The sequence below is a fragment of the Mus caroli genome, unplaced genomic scaffold (assembly GCF_978045245.1).
Source record: "Mus caroli unplaced genomic scaffold, Mus_caroli_1 scaffold_18, whole genome shotgun sequence".
In the NCBI taxonomy this organism is placed as follows: domain Eukaryota; kingdom Metazoa; phylum Chordata; class Mammalia; order Rodentia; family Muridae; genus Mus; species Mus caroli.
The window spans coordinates 28,593,717-28,615,904 of NW_028227273.1; the positions used below are offsets into that span (position 1 = coordinate 28,593,717).

Consider the following 22,188-nt stretch of genomic DNA (forward strand, 5'->3'; position numbering starts at 1 on the left):
GCCAGACTTTGTGACATAATGCCCGTGCCAACACACACTAAAACAGAAATGAGAGTTTGGAAGTGTGCCTTCAAAGGCTGGGCAGGGTCTGGAAAGCTTTGTAGCTTTTATGTCAAGCGTAAACAGTGAGGTAATAGTTCAGTCTTGGGATCAGCAGACGCTGTGAATAAGATGAGTTTTTCACCACTGGCTCTAATTAGGAACTCCCAGAAGCTCCCCTCCCCCTCCCCCCCTCGGAACTCAACCAGTGACCCTCCACCCCCACCTCCCATGCCTCTAAGAGCCACTAGGACCTCGGAGATTACTTCTAGCTCAATAGCTGGCGCTGGAGTGGATGTTGTAACAGAGCAGCCAGCCTGACTCAGAGTCCTGGATGTCTGAAGTTCCACAGAGCGTCCTGACAGCTTTCAGGGGCTCCCTGTGGCTTTTGGCAACTTATTGATTCCAACAGAATTCAGAGTTGGAACCTCTGCTGCAGGTGCCCACAGCACCAGCCCACGGTCTGTCTTCTGAACACGTCTGCCGGGGTCTTGGCTTAGGATTGGGACCATCTTGTCTCTATTCAGAGGTCGGAGGCCCCACCCACCTGCGCCTTCTGCAGGGAACCTGGCGGGTGCTCCAGCCCCCACTGATTGAGCTCCTCTGCTTCCCATCTCTAAGACACTCAGTTAAGTTAAGCCTAACCGGGCTCTGTTCCCACAGGTGGTGGAAAACCAGCAGCTCTTCAGGGCCCTCAAGGCTCTGCTGGAGGACTTCCGTTCAGAGCTGCGGGAAGACGAGCACGCGCGGCTGCGGCTACAGCAGCAGTACGCCAGCGACAAGGCTGCGTGGGATGTGGAGTGGGCTGTGCTCAAGTGCCGCCTGGAACAGGTACCTGCCCCTATTGCCACCTCCCTCGTGAACACTGTATGTGTGTCTGTCCCCTCTACCCTATCCAGGATGGGTGGGGAAGAGGCATAGGTTCTTCACAGTAACCGTGCTGCAGGGTCAGAGCTTGAGGCTACCTTCAACAGTAGCATTTTGTTTTGCTATTTGTCCCCTGGTGCTAAACAAGGCTAGGGAGGCGCTCCACTGAAGGGCTGGCAGCATGGACCTGTCGACATATGGAGATGACCACAAGAAGCCAGAGCTGACCTTTTTTTTTTTTTTTTTTTTTTTTTTGTTGAGACAGAGTCTCACTGTATAGTCCTGGCTGGACTGGAACTTGCTGTGTAGACCAGGCTGGTCTCACAGAGATTCACTTGCCTCTTCGCCTCCCAAGTGCTGAGATGAGAGGTGTGTACTGTGGTTTTGCGACCTCTGAAAAAGGCAACATAGGGCTGCCCTTTAGAAATTCCAGAATACCAGAAAGAGCTTCCACTCGTGGATAGGAGACCTTGTCAAATCCAATCTCCTTTTTATACTGAGGAAACTGAGCTTGCCTCAAATCTGAGTCGGCGCTAGGATGGGAAGAGCCCGTGTGAACCAACTCCAGAGAGGATTTACAGCCCGGCCAGGGGAGTGTGGCTTGGGCTTTGCTGAGCTCAGCTTCTCTGTGTGTCTCCCACACACTCTGCTGCTCCAGTGTGCTTCTGGGTCATAGTATGAAAACCGGGTCTGTGTGATGTTGGTCATTTATTGTCTAGCCTTTGTTGTGAGGCAAACTATAAAGTAATTAAAATTTTATACGAATTGGCTCAACCATGAAAGTAAACACTTCCCTAAAAAGGAGATAGCTCATAAATAGCCTCAGTTGTGATAAAAGATGTAAAGGGCTTATATTACTCCCAAGGAACCAGTTCTCCTAGGACAGCCCCACCCCCACACCCCAGTTCACTTGCTTGACCACATGACCTGCAGGTACCCCTGAAGATCATCTACACTACCACCTGACCGCCCCCCTCAAGTTTGCCTGCATTACCACTGACCCCGGGTACCCTTCAAGTTCACCTGCACTTGTGTCTCCTCCCCCACCCCCCCAACACCCACACTGCCATCCATCATCAGATTCCACAAGCTCCCCCAGTCTGTCCTCTGACTTTAGGTTTGGGGCTTAGAGTCTGTATAGAGTCAGGAACATAGCCTTTCAGTCTAAGCCTTTGAAATGATGGACCCCTGGATCACTGGGGAGAAATATACAGGGCTGTTCTTCCATGAGCTGCTGTTTAAGCCCTTTGGAAGTGTAGCAGGCATAGGGGATTTGTGTAGACAAGAAGGAAGATATACTTGTTTTGCCAGCCACTCTTAGACATTGTATCTTGGCTCCAGAGGAGCCCGAGATCCACTAGTGCCTTGGCTGCAGATAAAGCCTCAGGGGAGAAGAGAGCCTTCATGCCAGGAAACAAGCTGGTCCCTCAAGTTTAGAAGGCAGGTGGTACCACAGACTGTTCATCTTCTGCCCTGACTGTTTAGGAAGTGTCTTCAACATGCCCAGCCCAGGATCAGTGAATGGCAGATGTTAATTTACTTGTTCTGAGTCTGGTTTGACCTTTTGCCCTTAAATACGAAACAAAAACCTAGATACTTTCAGTGGAACCCAAATCACCCCTCCCCCGCCCCCCTTTGTTGTTTTTTTTTTGTTTGTTTGTTTGTTTGTTTTATCTCCCAAACTGAGCCTTGCTCTACATATTGAGGATCCAGCAGCAGCAAATGAGACAGGCCTTTTTTAGCTGGGCTTGGTGGTGCATCCTTGTAGGAAGGCTGAGGCAGGGAGATCCCTAGTCTGCGATCATCCTTGGTAACAAACTGGAATCATTTTCAGGATAAAGGTAATTGCCTAGCATGCGTGAGCCCTGCAGCTGCTTGTCTAGGGATCTTTGACCAGTGAGTACTTCATCTCCCTCCTCATCCTCTCTGTACCACCGCTTTTTACATCTATATGTGCTGTATATACAATGTACCACCTCTGATTTTTGCTTCAGACGATAAGTAGTGTTTAAAACCAATTAAAATGGAGAAAATGAGTTTTATATTCCTATCTGCCATTTCCATCGTGCATTTTCAGATAGATCCAAGTACCCTCCCATGTTTCTTCTCTTTGAAGACCCTCCCTTGTCTGTGTGAAAGAGCAGGTCTGCCAGCAACCGTTGTTTTTGTTTTTATTGCGTGTTTTCACTCCTGTGTGTTGAAAAGGGTGTCTCCTTCCGTTCTGACAGTTAGGATTTTATTGTCTTAGCTGGGTAGTTATCTCTCTGATAAAACACCATAACTGCAAGCAAGTTGATGAGGAAAACAGTTCATTTCAACCTATCCACATTGCCATCCACCTCTGAAGGAAGTCAGGGCAGGAACTCAAGGCAGGAACCTGGAGACCAGAACTGAAACTGAAGCCGTGGAGGGGTGCTGCTTACTGGCTTGCTCCTCTGGGCTTGCTCAGCCTGCTTTGTTTCACAGAACCCAGGACCATCAGCCCAGGGGCAGCACCACCCAACATGGGCTGGGGAGACTTGTCTACAGGACAGTCATATGGAGACATTTTCTTTCTTTCTTTTCTTAAAGATGTATTTATTTATTTATTTATTTATTTATTTATTTATTTATTTATTTTATGTAGCTGTCTTCAGGCACACCAGAAGAGGGCATCAGATCATATTACAGATGGTTGTGAACCACCATATGGTTGCTTGGAATTGAACTCAGGACCTCAGAAAGAGCAGTCCATGCTCTTAACCACTGAGCCATCTTTCCAGCCCTGAAGGCATTTCCTTGATTAAGACTTCCTCTTCCCAGAACTGTTAATCTTGTGTCAATTGACAGGAACCAACCACATTCAGCACATTGAATTGAATTTTTGACTCAGCCATTTAGAGGTACTCACGGTTATCTGGCTTGCAGAGTTTCTGATGTTTCTTGTGTGATTTTTGAGTACCGTGTACAGTGATCAATAGTTCTAGGGACCAAGAGCACTTAGAAAAAACAGGGTGTTGCCTGGGCCTCCAGAAGGAGGAAGGCCTAGTGCTGTTGTATTTGCGTAATGTGTCTTCTCTCTGGTTTCTGCCAGTTTGACTTTATAAGATGTAAAGTATGTGTTGGGTTTTTTTTGGCTATTTCACCATCAGGTATTTGAGGGTGAACATTTATTAAACATTTATTGTGGCCCAGCTTAGGCTCTGGCCACAGAATCTTGAAACAGCAGGTATTTTGCCCTTTGATACACTGTACAGAGCTGTGTTCACCATGTCGAGTATACAAAGCCTTACTACTACACACATTGGGCAGATAAGAGAAAGAGATCAGAAAGACAGAAGAAGTTCCATTGCATCAGAGCTGCATTTATCGAAGATTCCATTATTTTGGCCCAGATAGGGGTCAAGAATATTGGACCAGCCATGGCATCACCTTCAAGGAGCTGTAGAGGCAGAAGACAGAGTGGCTTAGACTGGGAGGTGGGGCTAATAAGGAGTCTGTAAGAACTGCACTCAACAATCTAGAGATTTCACATTCAATATTCTTATTTCTGGCCTTAAAAATCCACGGATCTGTCCAGCTTGGCTTATGGATGTATCCTGCAAGCCTGTGTCAATAAACTGAGCTGTCTTTCCCCTTCCAATGCTGGACTTCCAGAAAGGGTGTTCCCATGTCTTTTCTTCTTGGCAGCTGGAAGAGAAGACTGAGAAAAGCTTGGGCGAGCTGGACTCCTCTGCTGAGGGCAAAGGGGCCTTGAAGAAGGAGAGAGAGGTGCACCAGAAACTGCTGGCTGACAGCCACAGCCTGGTGATGGACCTGCGCTGGCAGATCCATCACCGAGAGAAGAACTGGAACCGGGAGAAGGTGGAGCTGCTGGAGCGTCTGGACAGCGAGCGGCAGGAGTGGGGGCGACAGAAGGAGGAGCTCCTGTGGCGGGTGGAGCAGGTAGGTGTGCTGCAGAAGCAGCAACAGAGCTCGGCAGCCCAGAGTGCACCGCAGCCCCAGAGTGCACAGCAACCCCAGAGCACTGCACAGCCCCAGAGCGCACCGCAGCCCCAGAACACAGCACAGCTCATAGATAGTTCTCAGCCCAGTAACATAGAGAAAGGAGATTGTTGCTGTCATCGGCATTCTATTGAGAGAATCCAGAGGAAGAGTGAGAAATGCAATGCCTCCCACAGTAGAGATCTTGGTCCTGGGATCCATGTATTACTTTTGTGTAGTTGTGCCCTGAAGACCCGTGAAAACAAGGATGTGATCAGCTTTGGGTCAGTTGATGGTTGCTTGGTGCTGGGCTTGGACCGTATGTGGTGGTTAAATCGCAGGACAGAGGAGGGCCTTCATCTCATGGTGGACAGGAAGCACACAGAGCAGTCAAGAAGAAGGACAGGGCAAGGCCACGGCCCTATGGACCTGCTTCATCCAGCAGGACCCCACCTCTTACCTTCCACCACCTCCCAGTAATACCATCAACTATGAATTTGCCTAGGAATTCATTCATTCATTCATTAGGTCAGAGCCCCGAGGATGTAATTAGTTGAAAGGCCACCGTGGACACTCCCAGGTCAGTATTATGTAATGTAGGCATTTCTCAATCCAGTGAGGTTAACAATTAAGGTTATTCATTACATCCTAACAGCACACACACCTTTCATTGCAGAGGTGGTAGGAGACTTTCCTTTGTGTGCATGTCTGGGGAGTGACCTTTTAAAGGGGTCTGGAGATTAAACTTGAAAGGGGAGGTTATTTCAGGTTGCCTTCGGGGAATTTTTCCCCAGAGTACTCTAACTCTTAAGATGGCGACGGAAGCCGCGGAGATGGCTCCAGCCTGAACGGAATTGTTACCATTAGCGAAGTAATTACCAAACCGAGTTAGAAGCCACTGTCTGCTGGTGATTGCTCCTGCTGTGGGTATTGCTGAGCCGTGATTAGATAGGACCAGAACCAAGGGAGTTATCTGGTAGCTCATCATCTTCCGGTAAACAAACTCAGACGGATGTGGGGAGAGCAGAGGGAGTTGCTTTCCCGCAGCCTGAATGATCGCTCTCTGCATTGCGCACGCATTGCGCACGGTTGGTGCAGCTTAAGTAGCTGCAGTAGGCCCGGAGCGATGTGAGAAATTCAGGTTTTTACATCACACTGAGAGGAGGTTTTAGAATTCCTCAGTGGCTAGATTTCTCAGCCCACAGATAACCTTGCTTCTTTCAGTCCATCATTCTTATAAATGCGAAAAGCCTCAAGAGATATCAGTCAGTTAGAAACAGTAACTCGGATAAAGGGGATCATGACTCCATTATGAGAACTCACTCAGCCTGTGCTAATAAGAGGACCTTTTGAGAAGTATGCTCTGCTAAGTATGCTTAGCTACGGCATGGTTCCTATGCTAAAGTTTAATGGAGGTGAATTTGAGTTTAAATTCGCATGGAAATTTTTAAATGGGACCCAGGAAGCACTAAGTGACTTAGAAATGACCCAGAACCTTTGACCCAGAAACAGTAGAAAGGGAGAAAGAGCACTACAGACTGAAGGAGCGGAGGCTGTCCCCGTGGATCACCAGTGAGTCACCCTGCTAATATTTGATATGGCTCCACTTCAAAATTCTCCAAATACTACCAAGAGGAAAGTTATCGCTTCCTGTTTGGTTTGGAAACGCAGCCCTGTGAAGGATCTGCCAGATTGTGCCTCGCATCTGTGCTCTGTTGAGTGGGTCTGCCTCAAGGCGGAAATTCGGAGCTAACAGTAGCATGTATTCTTATAAAATAAACACCAATTTATCACACCCAACTTGACTTTTTCTTAGGAGACGTGAACAGATGTCTCTGCCCCAGATGGAGTTCTGAATACAGATCAAGGGATAATTCCAACCCAAATCTAGTTTAGCAAACCATTGGGTTTATTTGGGGTACTTACAGAACCATGGATGAGGGATTACTTATAGGAGCCTGGTGGCTAGCAGGAGGGCACCTCACTGATAAGCCCCACCGAAGCACATGATTTGTGAGGTTGTACGTACCTATGGTACACAAACTGCAGACAGCTCACCCAACTGGGGCCTTATTATTTCCCAACTGTTAGTGTTTATGTAACTTTGAGGGAAGACTCTCAGTGAATCTTCTCATTCCCTGTGCTTCCTGGACCTTGTGTGTCGCTTGAAGCTTTCTATTCCCTCTGAGAGGCCGTGTTTCATCTCCCAGAAAACAACAGGTAACCTGCGGCAGCCTGGCCCTAGGGGCCTTCATTCCCAGCCACTGTTTTGCATTGCTCACCTTGGGTGTCCCTGCTCTACCCCAGTGAGGCCATCATGTTCCCTGTCATGGGCCTTTGAGGATCCCCTTGTCTAGTCATTGCTGCTTGTTGATCCTGTCCCAGGCCTCTTCAGCTTTGAAAGTCACACTTGGCATGAGTTCGGCGGGCACCTAAGGCTTTTGTTTTTCTTTGGGGAATGAGGAATTTCTAGCAATGAAAACCTTGGCCAGACACATCTGATGACACTCAGTATCTGAAGTGACCCGGGCGGGGCTGAGCTGTCCACCTCACTTTGAGACTATTTTGGGGGGGTGATAACAAGGACCACGAGCTGAGCTTCATTTCTGTGTCTTAGGTGTTGTAGCGTCCGCCTGGCCGGCCCTCACACCTGTTCTGTAGACCCCAGCATCTGGGCAGGATATCCCTGTTTATCAGAGCGGCCCATGATGAAAGGATGCTGCACACATACAGATGCAGCTCTCAGAAATGGATCTAATTTCCACCAAAGTACTCAGCATCTTCAAGGGTTTTGTAATTTCAGTGCCCTATTTGAAAACTCATACAGTAGCCATCAGAATTATCTGAAGGAGGACGTCGGCTCAGGTGAGAGCCTACGGAGATCTATGTACAAGCGGAAGCACGCACAGGTTTCATGGCTCCCCCTGTTGCTTGCTGGTTTAATGTCTAGCTGTACATTCCATAGATGAAGCCAATATGTAACTTGATATCCCTCACAGCTCCCACTTGATATCTGACTCCTTGGGAAGCCGTATAACCTTGGCTGTGATAACTTGATATGGACAAAGAAATGGCACTAAATCCATTTTCCACTTGCAGAACATGTGCTTCATGCTTTTCCAGTGTCGTTAAACTCCCGAATAATTTCTACACCGCGTGAGGCGGTGCGTATGGTGGACATCTGTCAGAACGTGGCTACGGTCACTCAGCGTGCCTCATCTATCCTAGCAGAAGAACTCTCATCTCAATTCACTTTTGACTGGGGGGTAGTTAGCTTTTATGTCGTCACACTACATCTCCCCATAGGACCCATCAGCTCCCAGGTCTCAGCCACTGAGCGTATCTATCCATGTACTGAGGGAGCTAAGTCAGCTACCTTCAGAACCTGAACAGCCAGCTCACCCTCTAAAACCTGTTCAAGGGGTGACCTTCTTCTCACCCAGTTATGAGGTGACAGCCTTGAGATTTTGCTGTCCTTAATCATTCGGCATAGAACCTGTTAAATATTCTGTTTGCATTAACTGTCGTTCTGCCATAGGTTGAAAGTACAGTAGGTACTCAGCCCTGGGAAACCCTACCCGCTAAAGGACCCATGATACCATTACAGCAGCACGCAGGCATCTCACCAGCAGGGACTGCCAGCTCTGGCCGCTTTGGCTCATGGCTATTTTTTTTTTTTTTTTAATTTTAAGGAAACCTGACACTCAGCAGCCTCAGTGCGAACTACTGCTGGCCGCCCGGGTTTATTTTTGAAGTTCCACTTTACTGAGTTAGAGCGCGTCTGCTCATAGCTCTCCTCTTTAGTCGTCTCCTCACACACACCCTCGGCACACATTTGCGGCTTCCCAGCTCGATGCTTGCATCTTAATTCTTCGCCCAAAATAACTTGGGAGAGGATCATGTGTTGAAACTCGAACGGCACTGACACGTGTTAGAGGGATGTAATAAAAAGCTTTCCTTTTTATATAATTTTTTTTAAAGCAGAGCATTTAGCATCATTAAGGGAACTGCGAAGAGATTGAGGGAGGGGGAGAAGAGACAGAGGGAGCTGCGCTCAAACCCAAAGAGATTGGATTATTCCCCAATTTAACAGTGAACCTGCTGCAGGTTGCCATCTAAGGTTTTGCTGCAGGTTGCCCCTTTCTTAGATGAACAATAATGTTCAGAGCTTTCTGAGCGAACACCTCCAAAATGAGAAATAAACTGAGTAGTGGTGCTTGTGTCCTGTAGACCTTACTCCTTGATGGATTACAAGCCACACTTCTGCAAACTTATGGAGGTAGGCTCAAATTGGGTTGCAGAGACGCAGTTTGTAAAGATGCTCTCAAAAACCATCTATCTGGATTTGAGGGATGTTGCGAGCCGGGATTTTTTTTTTTTAGAAATTCTTCCACCATCTCAGCACTTGAGAACTGAAAATCTTCAGTTGGCCACTCTTTCGAATGAAGTCCAAATGCCACTTTGGATTTCGTTAGAAATTTTACTTACTCAAGAGAATGGTCAATCTAGGAGCATACACCAGCGAGGATCTCATTGGAAAGTCCTTCAAGCTTCAGTTGTAGTTTCTATAAGTGGGGTGGGGATGGGGGGAGCTTTGAGCCACACCTCATTGGTCCTCTGTGATTTTACATAGCTAGCTCTCTGATAAACTACTCCAACTGCAAGTTCACTCCAACTGCAAGTTCACCTGTCTGTATCTACCAATCCCCTCTGCCAACTCACCTGTCCGCTCATCTCCACTGAGCTAAGCCACAACTGAGAAATCACGTCTGCTGACAAACCAGCAGGCCATACATCCGCAGCTACAGGCCCTGCCTTCTTAAGTGCTGGGATTTGGAGCAGGGCATTGCAAATGCTAGGCACGTGCAGTCTCACTGGCTTTATCCTCAACCCCTTCATCTCCAATCTTCTCACTCCGAGAAGTGCTTGCCTGTTGCCACTTCAGTTTTCCAAGCTAGACCACAAGCGTGCTAGATCTTTAGCCATCTGTATAGCTAACCCTCTCAAGCAGAGGTAAAGCCGTCTTTAGCACCACGTGGTTATACTCCAGTTCAATCACTTGAGTTATATATAGAATTTGTTATCCCCCTTGAATCAATTAGGAAAATGCGCTTCATCTCAGGAATTTGCCATCCATGAAAGTATTCTATGGAGCATAACTAAAGTCCTGGAGGTAATTGCAAATGAAAGTATTAAACCTGATACTTATTCCCATTAAACTTAAAAAAAAAGTCTAATTTCCCACGAGTGCAATAATTGATAAATAAATTATACGACTACAACAAAAATAAAGAGAACGAGAGCAAAGACTCCTCCGAACATCAGGGAGGCTTGTGTGGCAAATCAGATTCTGCAGCCCTGGTATAAAGCATGCTTTTCTTCAGAAAGCATCTGCGATCTTGTGGGGCATTCGGAAACTAAGGTCAGAACTGTACACTTGCTTCCAGCCAAGTCTTTACAGGTAGACACAGGCAACTCAATACAGCAGGAAAGGATGGTCCTAGAGAGATTCTCATGCTGAAAAATGGAAGCTGACTATTTTCATTTTTAACACCCCTCAGTTACAGAAAGAGAAAAGTCCCCGGAGAAGTGGCAGTTTCCTCTGCAGCCGAAGGGAAGACGACACACGCCCTTACCCGCACCAAGGAAGCCTCCACCCCTCTCGACCCGTGTCCATGTGGCCCTGTGAAGACACTGACTCCATCCCATTTGAAGACCGGCCACTCTCCAAACTGAAGGAGTCGGACAGGTGCTCGGCCAGTGAGAACCTGTACTTGGACGCTTTGTCCCTGGATGATGATCCAGAGGATCCACCACCCCTCAGGAACTGCCTTGCCGAGGTCAGCCTGGGTTTGTTTCCCCGAGGTTCCTAATGGCTGGAGGGAGCTGTCATTAAGTGCAGCTAGTATTGAGCAGAGTCCCCCCTCATCAGGTTCCCCAGACAACCTGTGCATTGAGCCATGTGAACCATTGCCATTGGCGATGTGATGGCTTTGTTTGGTGGACCTGACCCCAGTCCTGCTGAAACGCTGGACTGTGGTCCTGCTGCGTAACTCTTAAGAAAAAGTATGGCGAACAAAACACAAAAGAGGAAAATAAATGTGTATTTCTCAACTCTTCTTGAAATTGTAGTACAGTTTTCTGATTCTAGAAAGCTAATGGCTGAGAAGTAATTCTGTATTAAGAAATTTCTTAACATTTGATAGCTATCAATCACTAAATGGCAGCTATTATAAATATGCTATTCTGGGCAAAGGGGAAAAACATCCAACAATCAGATTACCAAATGAGTGACTTTAGAGAGCCACCAAATTTCTGTTACATTTCTTTCCAGTGATGATTTTTTTTTTAAACCTTGTTTTTAAAACTGGTATAGGGATAATGAGACGCTGTCTCAATAAACCTGGGAGGATGGAATGGGGACATGGGTGTAGGGATCATTATATGTGAACCAGTTAATAGTGGCTACACTGGATGTCAGTTTTTCAAATATTTCATATTTACAGGGACTCGCCTCAGATAGTGTTGAAATATGGAGACGTTATATGACTTGAATGTACCTGATTCAAAGTGCTCAAACCACAGCACAGGGTTTCAGATTTCCAATTCTTCCAGAGTTTGGGGTAGTTGCATGCACATAATAAGTTGTCTTAGGGATCGGAATCAATTCAAACCCAGAAATCATTTTGAGTTTTGTATACATCTTATACACAAAACCTGGAGGCAGTCTTACTCAGTATGTTTATTGTGTGTGTGTGAAACACATGTCGGGACTGGAAGCGTTTCCGATTCTGAAGTATTTCCTATTACAAATTTTCGGATTGAGGGATGCTCAACCATGCAGTCAGTGACGTCACACACCTTAATCCCAGTGGTGTGTATTGGGGTGGTAGAACGTTTGTCAGCCCTGCCCATAGATCTGCAGGCAATGTATATAGCCCAGTTTCATAGAAGAGAGGGTACAGGGTCAAAGTGGGGACTTTACTCCTCTGTGCAGCAGAAACAGAGACATGCTGTCTGTGAGGAGGGGCACCCTTCAGTCTTCCTGTTCCCAGGAGTACGGTTTCATTACTGTCAAGTGACTGTTGCTTCCAAGCCATGTTGGCTTGAGAGTCCTTTCCCAGTAGACAGACAACCTGTGCGTCTGTGGTGCTGTTGGCCAGCACAGCTCTCTCTGCTGTTACTCTTCTTTGGGTTGTAATCGAGAGTGCTAAAAAGCAAGCTGGGGGGTCCTATCCCCAAGAATGCCACACCAACCTCCATGGCAAGATTTAGACTGGAGGACATCAAGCTCCCAACTCTCTTCTCACTGTTACCCTCTGCTCCCACCCTGACACGCACGCACACACACACACACGCACACGCGCGCGCACCACAATTGCTCTGAATCAAGGTCTTTGAACTCCACGAAGTCAGGAGGTCTCCGCAGGAATGCACAAGAGCCGTTCGCTCAACAAGCTCAGTCAGGTCTCCCGCTCAGGCACCTCCTCCTTCCAGGAAGAGACTACAGAGGCTACCCTACCCTATCCGTGATGCTTCGGATGCTGCTTTTACTGGTCGGCTTCAAAGGGCTCAGGGCAGTGGCTTAGGACTCAGCCTCCTCCGTGAGCATTCCAAACCCCACCTTAAGGGATCGGAGCAGAACAAGTCACTTTAGCCCAGACAGGATTCCTAGGAAGCCAAGATTGACTGATTCCAGCAAGTATTTGTTTCCCCTTTACAGGAAGAAGAGAGTCGCAAGGGCAATCTTCAGAGGTAAGTCGATGTATGGCTTTTAAATCGTGCATCTCGTTGACATGCTGTGTTTTTAGTTTTAGCAACAAAAAGGGTAACATATGCTTTCTATGCTGTGTCCAAAGGAGTGTTCGGAAAGGCCCGCTATTAAACGAGCCAAGGAAAACTTTGCTTCTTGCAAAGTTCAGAAAGCCCCTCCATCCACGAGGTGTTGGACTTGCTATGCATGGGCTTGTAGTTAGAGGCTTTCCTGAGGGGAATAGACTGGGGTTGCCACCCTTCACGTTAGTGCTTGCCGGTCTGAGCTCCCTGCTTCTGCCTTTCTCCCTTACGTTGATGGATATGGGAGCTCTCCAAGTTTGCTTTTCTTCCCTCTGTAGATTTTATTTCCATCGGGTGCTGTTTCCCTGGCAGTTTGCCGCTTCCAGCTTTATCCTTTATTGTTGGGTGAACTCGGAGGCTCTAAAGGAGTGTCTCTTTGCCAGCCCGTGCTGGCTGTTGTCCACACCATCAAGATTGTTGCCTAGGCACGATCTGTCCTTCTTCTCTGGTCTGCCCCGGGCAATGGCGAAGTCCACATGTGGGCTTGGGCTCTGGAAGTAATTTGCATATCCCTCTTAATGATCTGTTCCGAGGGCCTCAGTTTCCACATCTGTAAACAGAAGAACTTCGGTTTCTCTGAAAGATGCTCTCTTTTCTCTGGGTAGCTTACGTGTACGGGCACACAGGGAATCAGTCACATCTGACACAGAGGAGTAGCACGCAGCTGTCACTGCTGAGAGCTCCCCAGCATCCATAGCAGCATATTATCTTTGTGTGGAAGGTGAAGGCGGAGGCTGTGAATCCTCGCCTTTGATAGTCCAGGCCTCCCATCTTTCTGTTGCCTTTATGCACTATGACCATGTTTTTTATTTACTTGCTTCTATTGATTTCAGAAGTAGTCGACACAGGGATCATAATCTCTAAACAGCATTAAAATGTCCAACACAAAACTACGGAGGTCCTGGCCCCCTCCCCTGGCTGTGCACCCTCCAACTTCTAACAGTATGGCCAGTCCTGCCACATCTGCATCAGGAGGTGCTCAGTCATGCTTCCAGTACACCCCAGTCTTATTGTCTCTCCAACATGGCTGCTTCTAAGTGTCCCTCCATTCTCTCTCCTCTCTGCACTCCTCCATCCAGCTCACCCCAGAGCCATGGAGCCCCCACCCGTTGCTTCCACTGGTGGTTCTGTGTAGACACCACTGAGAGTACACGCTTGCTCACCGGGTAGCCTCAGCGTGGCCTATTGTTAACAGGTTCTGTGGAGAAGCCGTCTGTGTGCTGGATCTGGGGTCACCTCTGGCATGGCTAGGGCTATGCTAGAACCCCAGGTATAAACTCTCTCAGGTGAGGGGAAGCTCATGACATGTGAGAGTGTCCACTTTGCCTTCCCACTTCGGCTGCAGTTGCCAGAGATTCCAGGTCACAAAGCTTCTGTCACCTCAGGTGGCGGGCACATCCAGGTTTGAGCATTTGTTTGCCCAGGTGGGCAGACCGGCTGCATGTATACCCCAGCTACCTTCTGACTTGTCCAGTAGGCCACCCACCACCTCTGTGTTGGCAGATGGGCACATGGAAAGCATTCAACAAATTTATGTCTGATTGAAACAGGCAGAGTTTAAAAAATGCCAGCATTGAGGAAGTCCACACTCGCGTTCATGCGCATTGGCTACCAATGTCCAACTATGGCTTTGTCACACTTGTCTTCCCCCTTTATCGTTGGTCACAGATCTAAGCGAGTTTGTCGCCTATAGAGGACAGTAATGGTGAGGGCATTCATTGGGGGAGTGTATCAGCCACTCAGAGGATATCAAGTGACTGGCCCATGCTTTACGAGTTAGGTAGAGGCAGGCACCTCCATGGGTCTGTCTTGTGCAGAGCATGGCCCAGGAGCTGACACCTTTCTTTTCTGCATCTTTCCCCAGGGCTGTGTCTGTGTCCTGTATGTCCGAGTTCCAGCGTCTGATGGACGTCTCTCCATTCCTGCCTGAGAAGGGGCTACCTTCCGCTGGCAGCAAGGAGGATGTCACTCCACCCTTGTCTCCTGACGACTTGAAGTACATCGAAGAATTCCATAGCAATGACTGGGATTACACATCCCCCAGGGCTGAGGCCGATCGGCCTCCAGACCCCTGGGCAGACAGGACCGAGGTGGGGCGGGTGGGGCATGAAGCCACCACAGAGCCTTGTCCGGATCCCTCCTGGTATCTGACCACAAGTGTCACGATGACGACAGACACCATGACCAGCCCGGAGCACTGCCAGAAGCAGCCGCTGCGGACCCATGTCCTCACTGAGCAGTCTGGTGTGCATGTGCTGCACAGCCCGCCTGCCATTCGCCGGGTTGACAGTATAGCATCAGGTGGCGAGGGCAGGAGCCGAGCGGACCCCGAGGGCCCCTTTCCTATGAGCAGAGCAAGAGGGAACCTGGCAGATGCCAAGGGGGGTCATCCAGAACCTGTTCTCAACAGGTGGCCTTGCACGCCACCCAGACATCCCCGGGACTGTGTGGAGGGGTCTCTTCGCCCCCTCGACAGACCTATCTGCCCCTCCCTGGGATTTGCCTCCCCTCTGAACAGCCTAGATATGTCTAAGAACATGAGTGATGACATGAAGGAGGTGGCTTTTTCTGTCAGGAATGCCATCTGTGCCGGTCCTGCCGAGCCACACGTCAGGGATATGGCCTGCCAGACCAATGGGTCCAGGACAGCAGGGACACAGACCATCCAGACAATCAGTGTGGGCCTGCAGACCGAGGCCCTACGTGCCAGCGGCGTCACCAGCAGCCCCCACAAGTGTCTCACGCCAAAAGCCGGCGGTGGCACCACACCCGTGTCTTCTCCTTCCCGCAGCCTTAGGAGCAGACAGGTGGCCCCTGCCATTGAGAAGGTGCAGGCCAAGTTTGAACGCACCTGCTGCTCCCCAAAGTACGGTTCTCCCAAACTTCAGAGAAAGCCCCTCTCAAAAGCTGACCAGCCAAATAGCAGGACCTCACCAGGCATACCCCAGAAAGGGTTCAGCGAGTCAGCCTGGGCCCGCTCCACCACCACGAGGGAGAGCCCTGTGCACACCACCATCAATGATGGCCTCTCCAGCCTCTTTAACATCATCGACCACAGTCCCGTCGGGGTGCGGGCTGGGAGCCGATCTCGGTCAGCAGAACCTCGACAGGAGCTGGGTCCAGGCCAGGAAACGGGCACCAGTTCCCGAGGGAGGTCGCCCAGCCCCCTAGGGGTAGGCTCTGAGACGTTCAGGGAGGAGGGAGGAGAGAGCACGCCAGTGAGACAGGACTTATCTGCGCCCCCTGGCTACACGCTCACTGAGAATGTGGCCCGGATCCTCAACAAAAAGTTGTTGGAGCATGCCTTAAAGGAGGAGAGGAAGCAAGCCAGCCATGGCTCCTCAGGTCTCACCAGCGACAGCCACACCGGAGAACCAGTGCCAGCCGAGCCAGGATCCATGGAGGTAAATTGGGTAACTGCTCCCTTCCCCATCAGCTCTGCCTTAGGCTTCCCAGCATAGGAAGCCTGGAGTGGAGTCCGTGTAGCTAGGGCAGAAGTGGAGTGAAGATGGAATGGAACAGGCAGAAAGACGAACCAGAGACCCTTGTAAGCAAGTTTATTCTACCTGTCCCCAGAATAGTAAACACATGCTTTATTCCGGCTTCATCCTCTGGTCAGGCTAAAAATGACTCTTCTTGATCTAGTGTATATTTGCTCTGTGTGTGACGTGGTGCAAGTGTAGAAATTGAGTAAGTGGAAACTGCATGCGTGTGTGTCTGTCTGTCTGTCTGTCCGGATTTCTATACACCCAGTAGTTCTTTATGTGTGGTTGTGTGAGGAGCATGTAACAGTGCATGTGGATAACACGGACTCAAAATTCTTTCATTGGGAACTACAAGAAGAGCTTTTGGATTCTCAGGCCACCTCAGTACAGATCAGCAGTTTGTAGATACAGTAGGGACAAAAATGTGTGCCCTAATAGAACATGGGAATGGTGGCACAAGTCTGTTAGCACTGGATTCTTCTGATATGGATGCCCACAGGTATTCTTGCACCAAAAACAAAACAAACACAACACAAAACAAAACCACAAACAAACAAGGACACTCACAGTGGTATTGCACTTTAGCCCTTGGGAGGCAGAGGAAGGTGTGGCTATGTCATGAGAACCTGTCTCAAAAAGAGAGAGAGAGAGAAAGAAAGGAAAATCCCATGTCTATACTAACAGGAAGCAGCCTGATAATAAGAGTGGTGACAGCCTCAAGGATTTATGCCTCACTGTCACTGCAGTGCTGACCGAGTTTGTCTGCCCAGTAAGTAGTCACATGACTGCAAGTCCTAGGATCCCAGATGTCTGCATGGGTCTGAGCATCGTCCAAGTCTGGCCCACCTACAGCAAGGATGGAGACAGAAGACAGCAGGATGCCCCGGGCTACTCACCACTTCCTTGCATGGCGCCAGCCCTGGATTCCTGGTGACATGAGGAGACAGGTCTCTGTCCTTTGTCTCCCTCAAATTACACGTGGAGGGAGAAATGACTAGCTTCCCAGGCTAGCCTTCCAAGGAGTACTTAACGCAAAATAGAGTTCAAACCAGAAGTAGGTCAACCAGTATTGATTTTGACAGTTGCCTAGAGAAACGGCAGTCCTCTGACCCGCTCTTCCCAAGGTCTGAGTTGTCAGGGCAGATTGGTTACATGCTCTGAGAAGAATGGACATCGTAGGGTATGAGTTCTCAGGTAGCAAACGGTGTCTTCTCTCATCTCGTGGCTTGGGAGGGTCTGTATATGTCTACTCTGCCTTCAGTTAATATAGAGCTTGCTTTAAGGCATCATCAGTTGGCTACCTTGAGTTTCTACTCGTATTAGAGATTTATTTGGGGCACAAAAGAACCTTTGTATTCTTGACAGGGAATGTTTAGGGCAACCTACGAACATAGATAGCCCAGAGGACATGGTTTCTCCCCCTTCTCTCAGATGTTCACGTGTTCTAGATGCCAGGAGAATCAGTCATTGCTGTTTGGACTGACCCCGTCACAGTAGTCCCATCGGAAATCGCCTTTCATCTTTTGGTGAATGTGTGCCAGGCCTGGTTTTCACGCCCAGATAAGCAGAGTTGTTGGTGTTTTTCCTCGCCTGTGCCAAGCACCCTGTGTGGTATCCTCACTGGAATCTCAACATCTGAAAGACAGGAAATGTTTCTTCCCCTGCTCTCCTCACCCCTCAAGTGACCCTGCCCTCTCTCTCAAAACTTGGCAGCAAGGCAGAGATGTGCAGAGAGAATGATGCAACATAGGTGGCACCCTTCCCTCCAAGAGCTTAATGTACCCTGGAAGGAACGGTTGAGCATGGGCAGCTATAGCTTGTGGTGATCAGAGCAACGCAGGCCATATGGCCAGCCCTCCTATTGTCCTCCCTCCCTTTGCCACTGAAGTTCTGTCAGAGAGCTGGGAGGACCCTGCCCCTTGGTTCTGCTTCCTCCAGTGTCTTGACTCACAGCAGAAGACAGCCCTGTGAGCTGAGCCACGGCTTCCTTCTGCCTGGTCTCCCTCTGAGTGAACACAGAGGCCACCACTCCCTCCTGGATGCCATCTTGGAGCAGGGGCTCTACTTGTACTGTTTTGTTTGAGACACTTTCCAACCGACTTGTTTTTTTCTCTTCTTTCTCTGTCTGTCTGTCCAGAACCAAACTGTCTTACTAACTGCCCCCTGGGGACTCTAGCCCTGCCTGCCTCACACTGTAAGTGCTTCTTCCCCACCTCCACCCGCCCATAGAGCTGTGTGTGTAGCTGATGTACTCGTGGTTGGCATTCGGCATTCATCCTCATCTGTGGACGTCCACTCTCACCCCCAAGGGACAGACGCTGAGCTCAGACATTCCATTTTGCCCACCTCCAGGGTGGACTACTTAGGATATAGATTCTGCTAAAGTTTCTCCTCTCGTGTAGTTCAACAGAGAAGCACTGGCCAGGAGGGACCATCTTGGGTCTTGCCTATGAGAGTCTTTGGCTTTACCCACCACTGCTCACTCACATCTTGGTGATGCCGTGGGCTGGGGTATGGCCTGCATAGTGTGCTAAGCCTTCTCTCTCTTGTTTTTCAAACAAACATGAATCAAGAGTAAACCCCAAAGTCTCTTGTCCTTCCAAGTCAGTCCATTGATGAAAAAGTAAGTTCTTGGTAAATACAAACCGAATGAATAGTAACAGACATCCCTGTTCCTGAGTGAGACCTATAAGAATGTATGCATTTTGGGAAGGGTCAAGGATGCAGTCACCTCCCGAACTACCTGAAGTTAATAACAAAAGTAGAGCTCGCACACCTTTATCTAAGCACTAGAGAGCAAGAGGCGGTAGATATCTAAGTGTGAGGCCAGCCTACTCAACATAACAATGTCTTGGAGGGGGGGGGGACCTAGCTACCATTAGATAAAAGGTGTGTCCCCATAGCAGGGGGTTGGGGGAGACCTTTCCCGCAAAGCCAGCTTACTGGTTTCTGGATGACAGACAGCATTGCTTGTTTCTGTGTGCTGTTCTTATAAGGAAAATGTTCATTTCATTTCCTGGACAGCATGGTTTCGTGATTTTTCCTGCAAAAACCGATGCTAGTGAGGAGGGTGTGGTGGTCTCTGAGAACAGCTTGTTCCTGTTCACCCTCAGTGGGAAGAGGAGCTGGCTAGACCTGAAGCCGCACCAACATGCAGCCTAGGGGCACATGTTCCTTCTGACAGTAGTGGGTACGGGGACATGGATTCCACAGACCATCCCGATCCTCCCTGCACTATGAGATGATGAATGAGATAGATACAGCAGCACCCTGACTTTGAGTGTGTCCATGTGGTAGCTATCCTGGCTATCAGGGTACCATCAGCATACATGAATGGTGTAGAGAGGGCTCTTCCTAGGTCAGGTAAGCTGCCTGCCCAAACCAGGCATTTGATGGAATGACCTCAGTGTTAATATTTCCTTTTTTGCTGACCCCTCAGGAATAAGGGAAACACTCTGCCCCTTTACTCCATTGGTCCCTGGCTGCCCTCGGGTCATGCCATCCTCCCTGACCATCTCCGAGCATCGTCTGCCATGTTTTATCTTCCCCCGAGAACCACCACCCATCCCCCGGACACAGCCTCTGCTCCTCCACCCCCACTGTTCCCAGCCTCATCATCTGGGGTCTTTCATTGTTAGTCACGTCTAACTCTGGTAGTTTGCCTCTTGACTTCTTGTGGGACCTTATCTACGACATCATCCGTGAGCCACACTGCATGTGACCCAGCTTTCCACAATCCCTGATCCCCGACATGCAGGCGAAGGACACATAACCCTACATTCCTTTTAAACAAGCAAGCAGCCACAGATGGCCCGATATTGTATGTCACATGATCAGCCCTTAGCTCGTCACAGTGAGTGAAAGACAAGCGTGGCATAGCTCTAGTCATAAGATCACCACCACGGTGAGGAGTCATTAAAGAAATCTAGACCTCAATTAAAATTTCTGGATCCAACGGGTTTTCTTCCACAACTTGTGGGAGTTTGTTTAGCCTGCCAACAATCAGCTTGGAATAAACAGAGTTCTGTTTGAATTTCTTTGCTACTACGGCTGGATGTAACCCTAGGTCACTGTGGATGTAACCCTAGGTCACTGTGGACCTCAGTAGCCTAAGATCCCTTGAGACCAGCTCAGTAGCTCAAAGGATCCTTCAAGAGGCTCAAGGGTGAGCTGGGGACAAAGTGTCCCCAGTCGTTACTTCTTTGTTCCAGCCCAGTTCTGGAGATGCCCTACAAAGCAGCCCCGTGTCACAGTGTTGCTGTGTTCTGTCACCTCGTTAATAGGTCGCATCACTAATCATTCATGTGGCGTGTTTAACCTATCATTTTAAGTTACTCCATGCATGCAGTACATCATTCATTCAGATGCTGAGGCTGCCTGGTCTGTATCATTTGACTCCAGTGTGTTTGGAGTGTGTTGGGACTGTGGCCCACATGACACACTGCAGATCTGAGTAACATTGTCTCCCTCTCTCGGCTCTGAAGGAACTGCCTTGTTCTGCGCTCGCGCCCTCCCTAGAGCCCTGCTTTTCCAGGCCAGAGAGACCAGCAAACCGCCGCCTTCCATCCCGTTGGGCCCCACCTTCCCCCACTGCCTCACAGTCTCAGTCACCCGGACACCCGATGTCCATGGAGGAACACGGTGAGGAGGACCCGCCAGAGGAGAAGCCACACCCGTGACAGGATGCAAGCTTGCGTGGATGATCGCCGGAATAGTTCACTGTAATTTGCATAACCAGACCATCACCGCCATCAGCCAACCTCCATCCCAAAGGAAAGACGTAGATCCTTTTCTCAAGGTCGAAGGATGCTTTTAAAAACACACGGCTACTGAATGTTCAACCTGGTAAACTGAGATGTTTCAGGAATGAAACAGTAAACGTGCCTGTAGTCATTTTTTTCATAGCTCAGAAAACTATTTTTGTCTCCCATCTTTTTTACACATGATATATTAAACAAAAAAAGGTAAATAAGGTATAAATAGATTTAAAGAGTTTTAAAATGTACATTTGAAGAGATTCCGAGCACCCTTGTTCTCAGTTCTGCCTGCCTGTTGAATTTGCACTGTTCCGTTCTGGTTGGGTTTCTCCATGTTGAGTTCAGAGTGTTCTAAGTTAAATTTTATTTTGTCCAGTCTTAATTTTTCAGGAGTCTTTCTTAACGCTTCAGACTGTCTTAACTCAGTGAACTTTTTGTAATGAAAAGGCCGTGAGGCCAGAAGACGAGAGTGTCTGTCATCTGGAAGGATGCAGGCCAACCTTGCTGAAAAGGTACGGAGCCCTTCAGATAGACTTAAGACTCTACGTGACCCATCTGCCCAGCCTGACCGCACGTCCTCGGGCAACTGTACATACACTGCTCTGTCCCTGCCCTCACCTGCGTGTGCGTCGGTCCAGTCCACTGTAACTTGTTGTGAAGTTCCTTGTACCGTGTGTACTGTTGCTGTTGGTCTCTTGTACCAGTAAGACAATGGCGCCATTTTTTTTAATTATTGTTAAAACATTAACTGACGGTGTACAAATCTCACTTGACATTTTTCTTGTTTAAGGAAAAGCACTATAAAAAAAAAAATCATAAGGAGGCCAAACCGAGACAAACAAAGGTGCCTCAGGTCAGCCTGAGACCACGGTGACATGGAAATAAAGTCCTTACAAGAAAGCAACAGGGTCTTGGTGTCACCGTTTATTGCTGGCTCCTTCTTCCCGCTTATCTTCTTCAGCTCTAAATGGAAAGTGTCTCTGGGTTTTCCTGTAGCAGACAGAGTGCAGGGGACTTAAAGGAAGGGCTGCACATACTAGGAAAGAGGGACACAGCAGCGGTAGGCATCACTCTTGTCTCCGTGCAGATTTTGCAGCCCAGCGTGTTGGTGTTGTGGGTTGGGGTTCCAAAGAGACTGTGGAGGAGCACAGACCTGTTTTTGAAGGGTCAGAGCTTCTGGCTTTCAAGTTTCATTAACCCAACCGTTCCCTTCTTTTTCAGATGAGGTAATAAGGCCTTGT

At 48.8% G+C, this 22,188-nt stretch overlaps 1 protein-coding gene across 8 annotated transcripts in view; it reads left to right on the forward strand.

Annotated features, from left to right (window-relative positions):
* Mtcl1 (microtubule crosslinking factor 1) overlaps positions 1–21,937 on the forward strand; it is a 111,538-nt gene extending 89,601 nt beyond the window's left edge. For 4 of the 8 annotated variants that reach the window (XM_085833200.1, XM_085833202.1, XM_085833201.1 and 1 more), the window contains 6 exons: positions 703–870; positions 4,576–4,830; positions 10,431–10,709; positions 12,593–12,624; positions 14,570–16,109; positions 20,675–21,936. In XM_085833200.1, coding sequence (XP_085689326.1) covers positions 703–870; positions 4,576–4,830; positions 10,431–10,709; positions 12,593–12,624; positions 14,570–16,109; positions 20,675–20,869 — 2,469 coding nt within the window. In that variant the 3' untranslated portion in view covers positions 20,870–21,936. Of the gene's footprint in view, positions 1–702; positions 871–4,575; positions 4,831–10,430; positions 10,710–12,592; positions 12,625–14,569; positions 16,110–16,545; positions 16,601–18,327; positions 18,385–20,644 lie in introns of all 8 variants that reach the window. The other 4 variants (XM_029471429.2, XM_021149620.3, XM_085833203.1 and 1 more) reach the window with 3 other exon arrangements.
* The last annotated feature ends 251 nt before the right edge of the window (positions 21,938–22,188 follow it).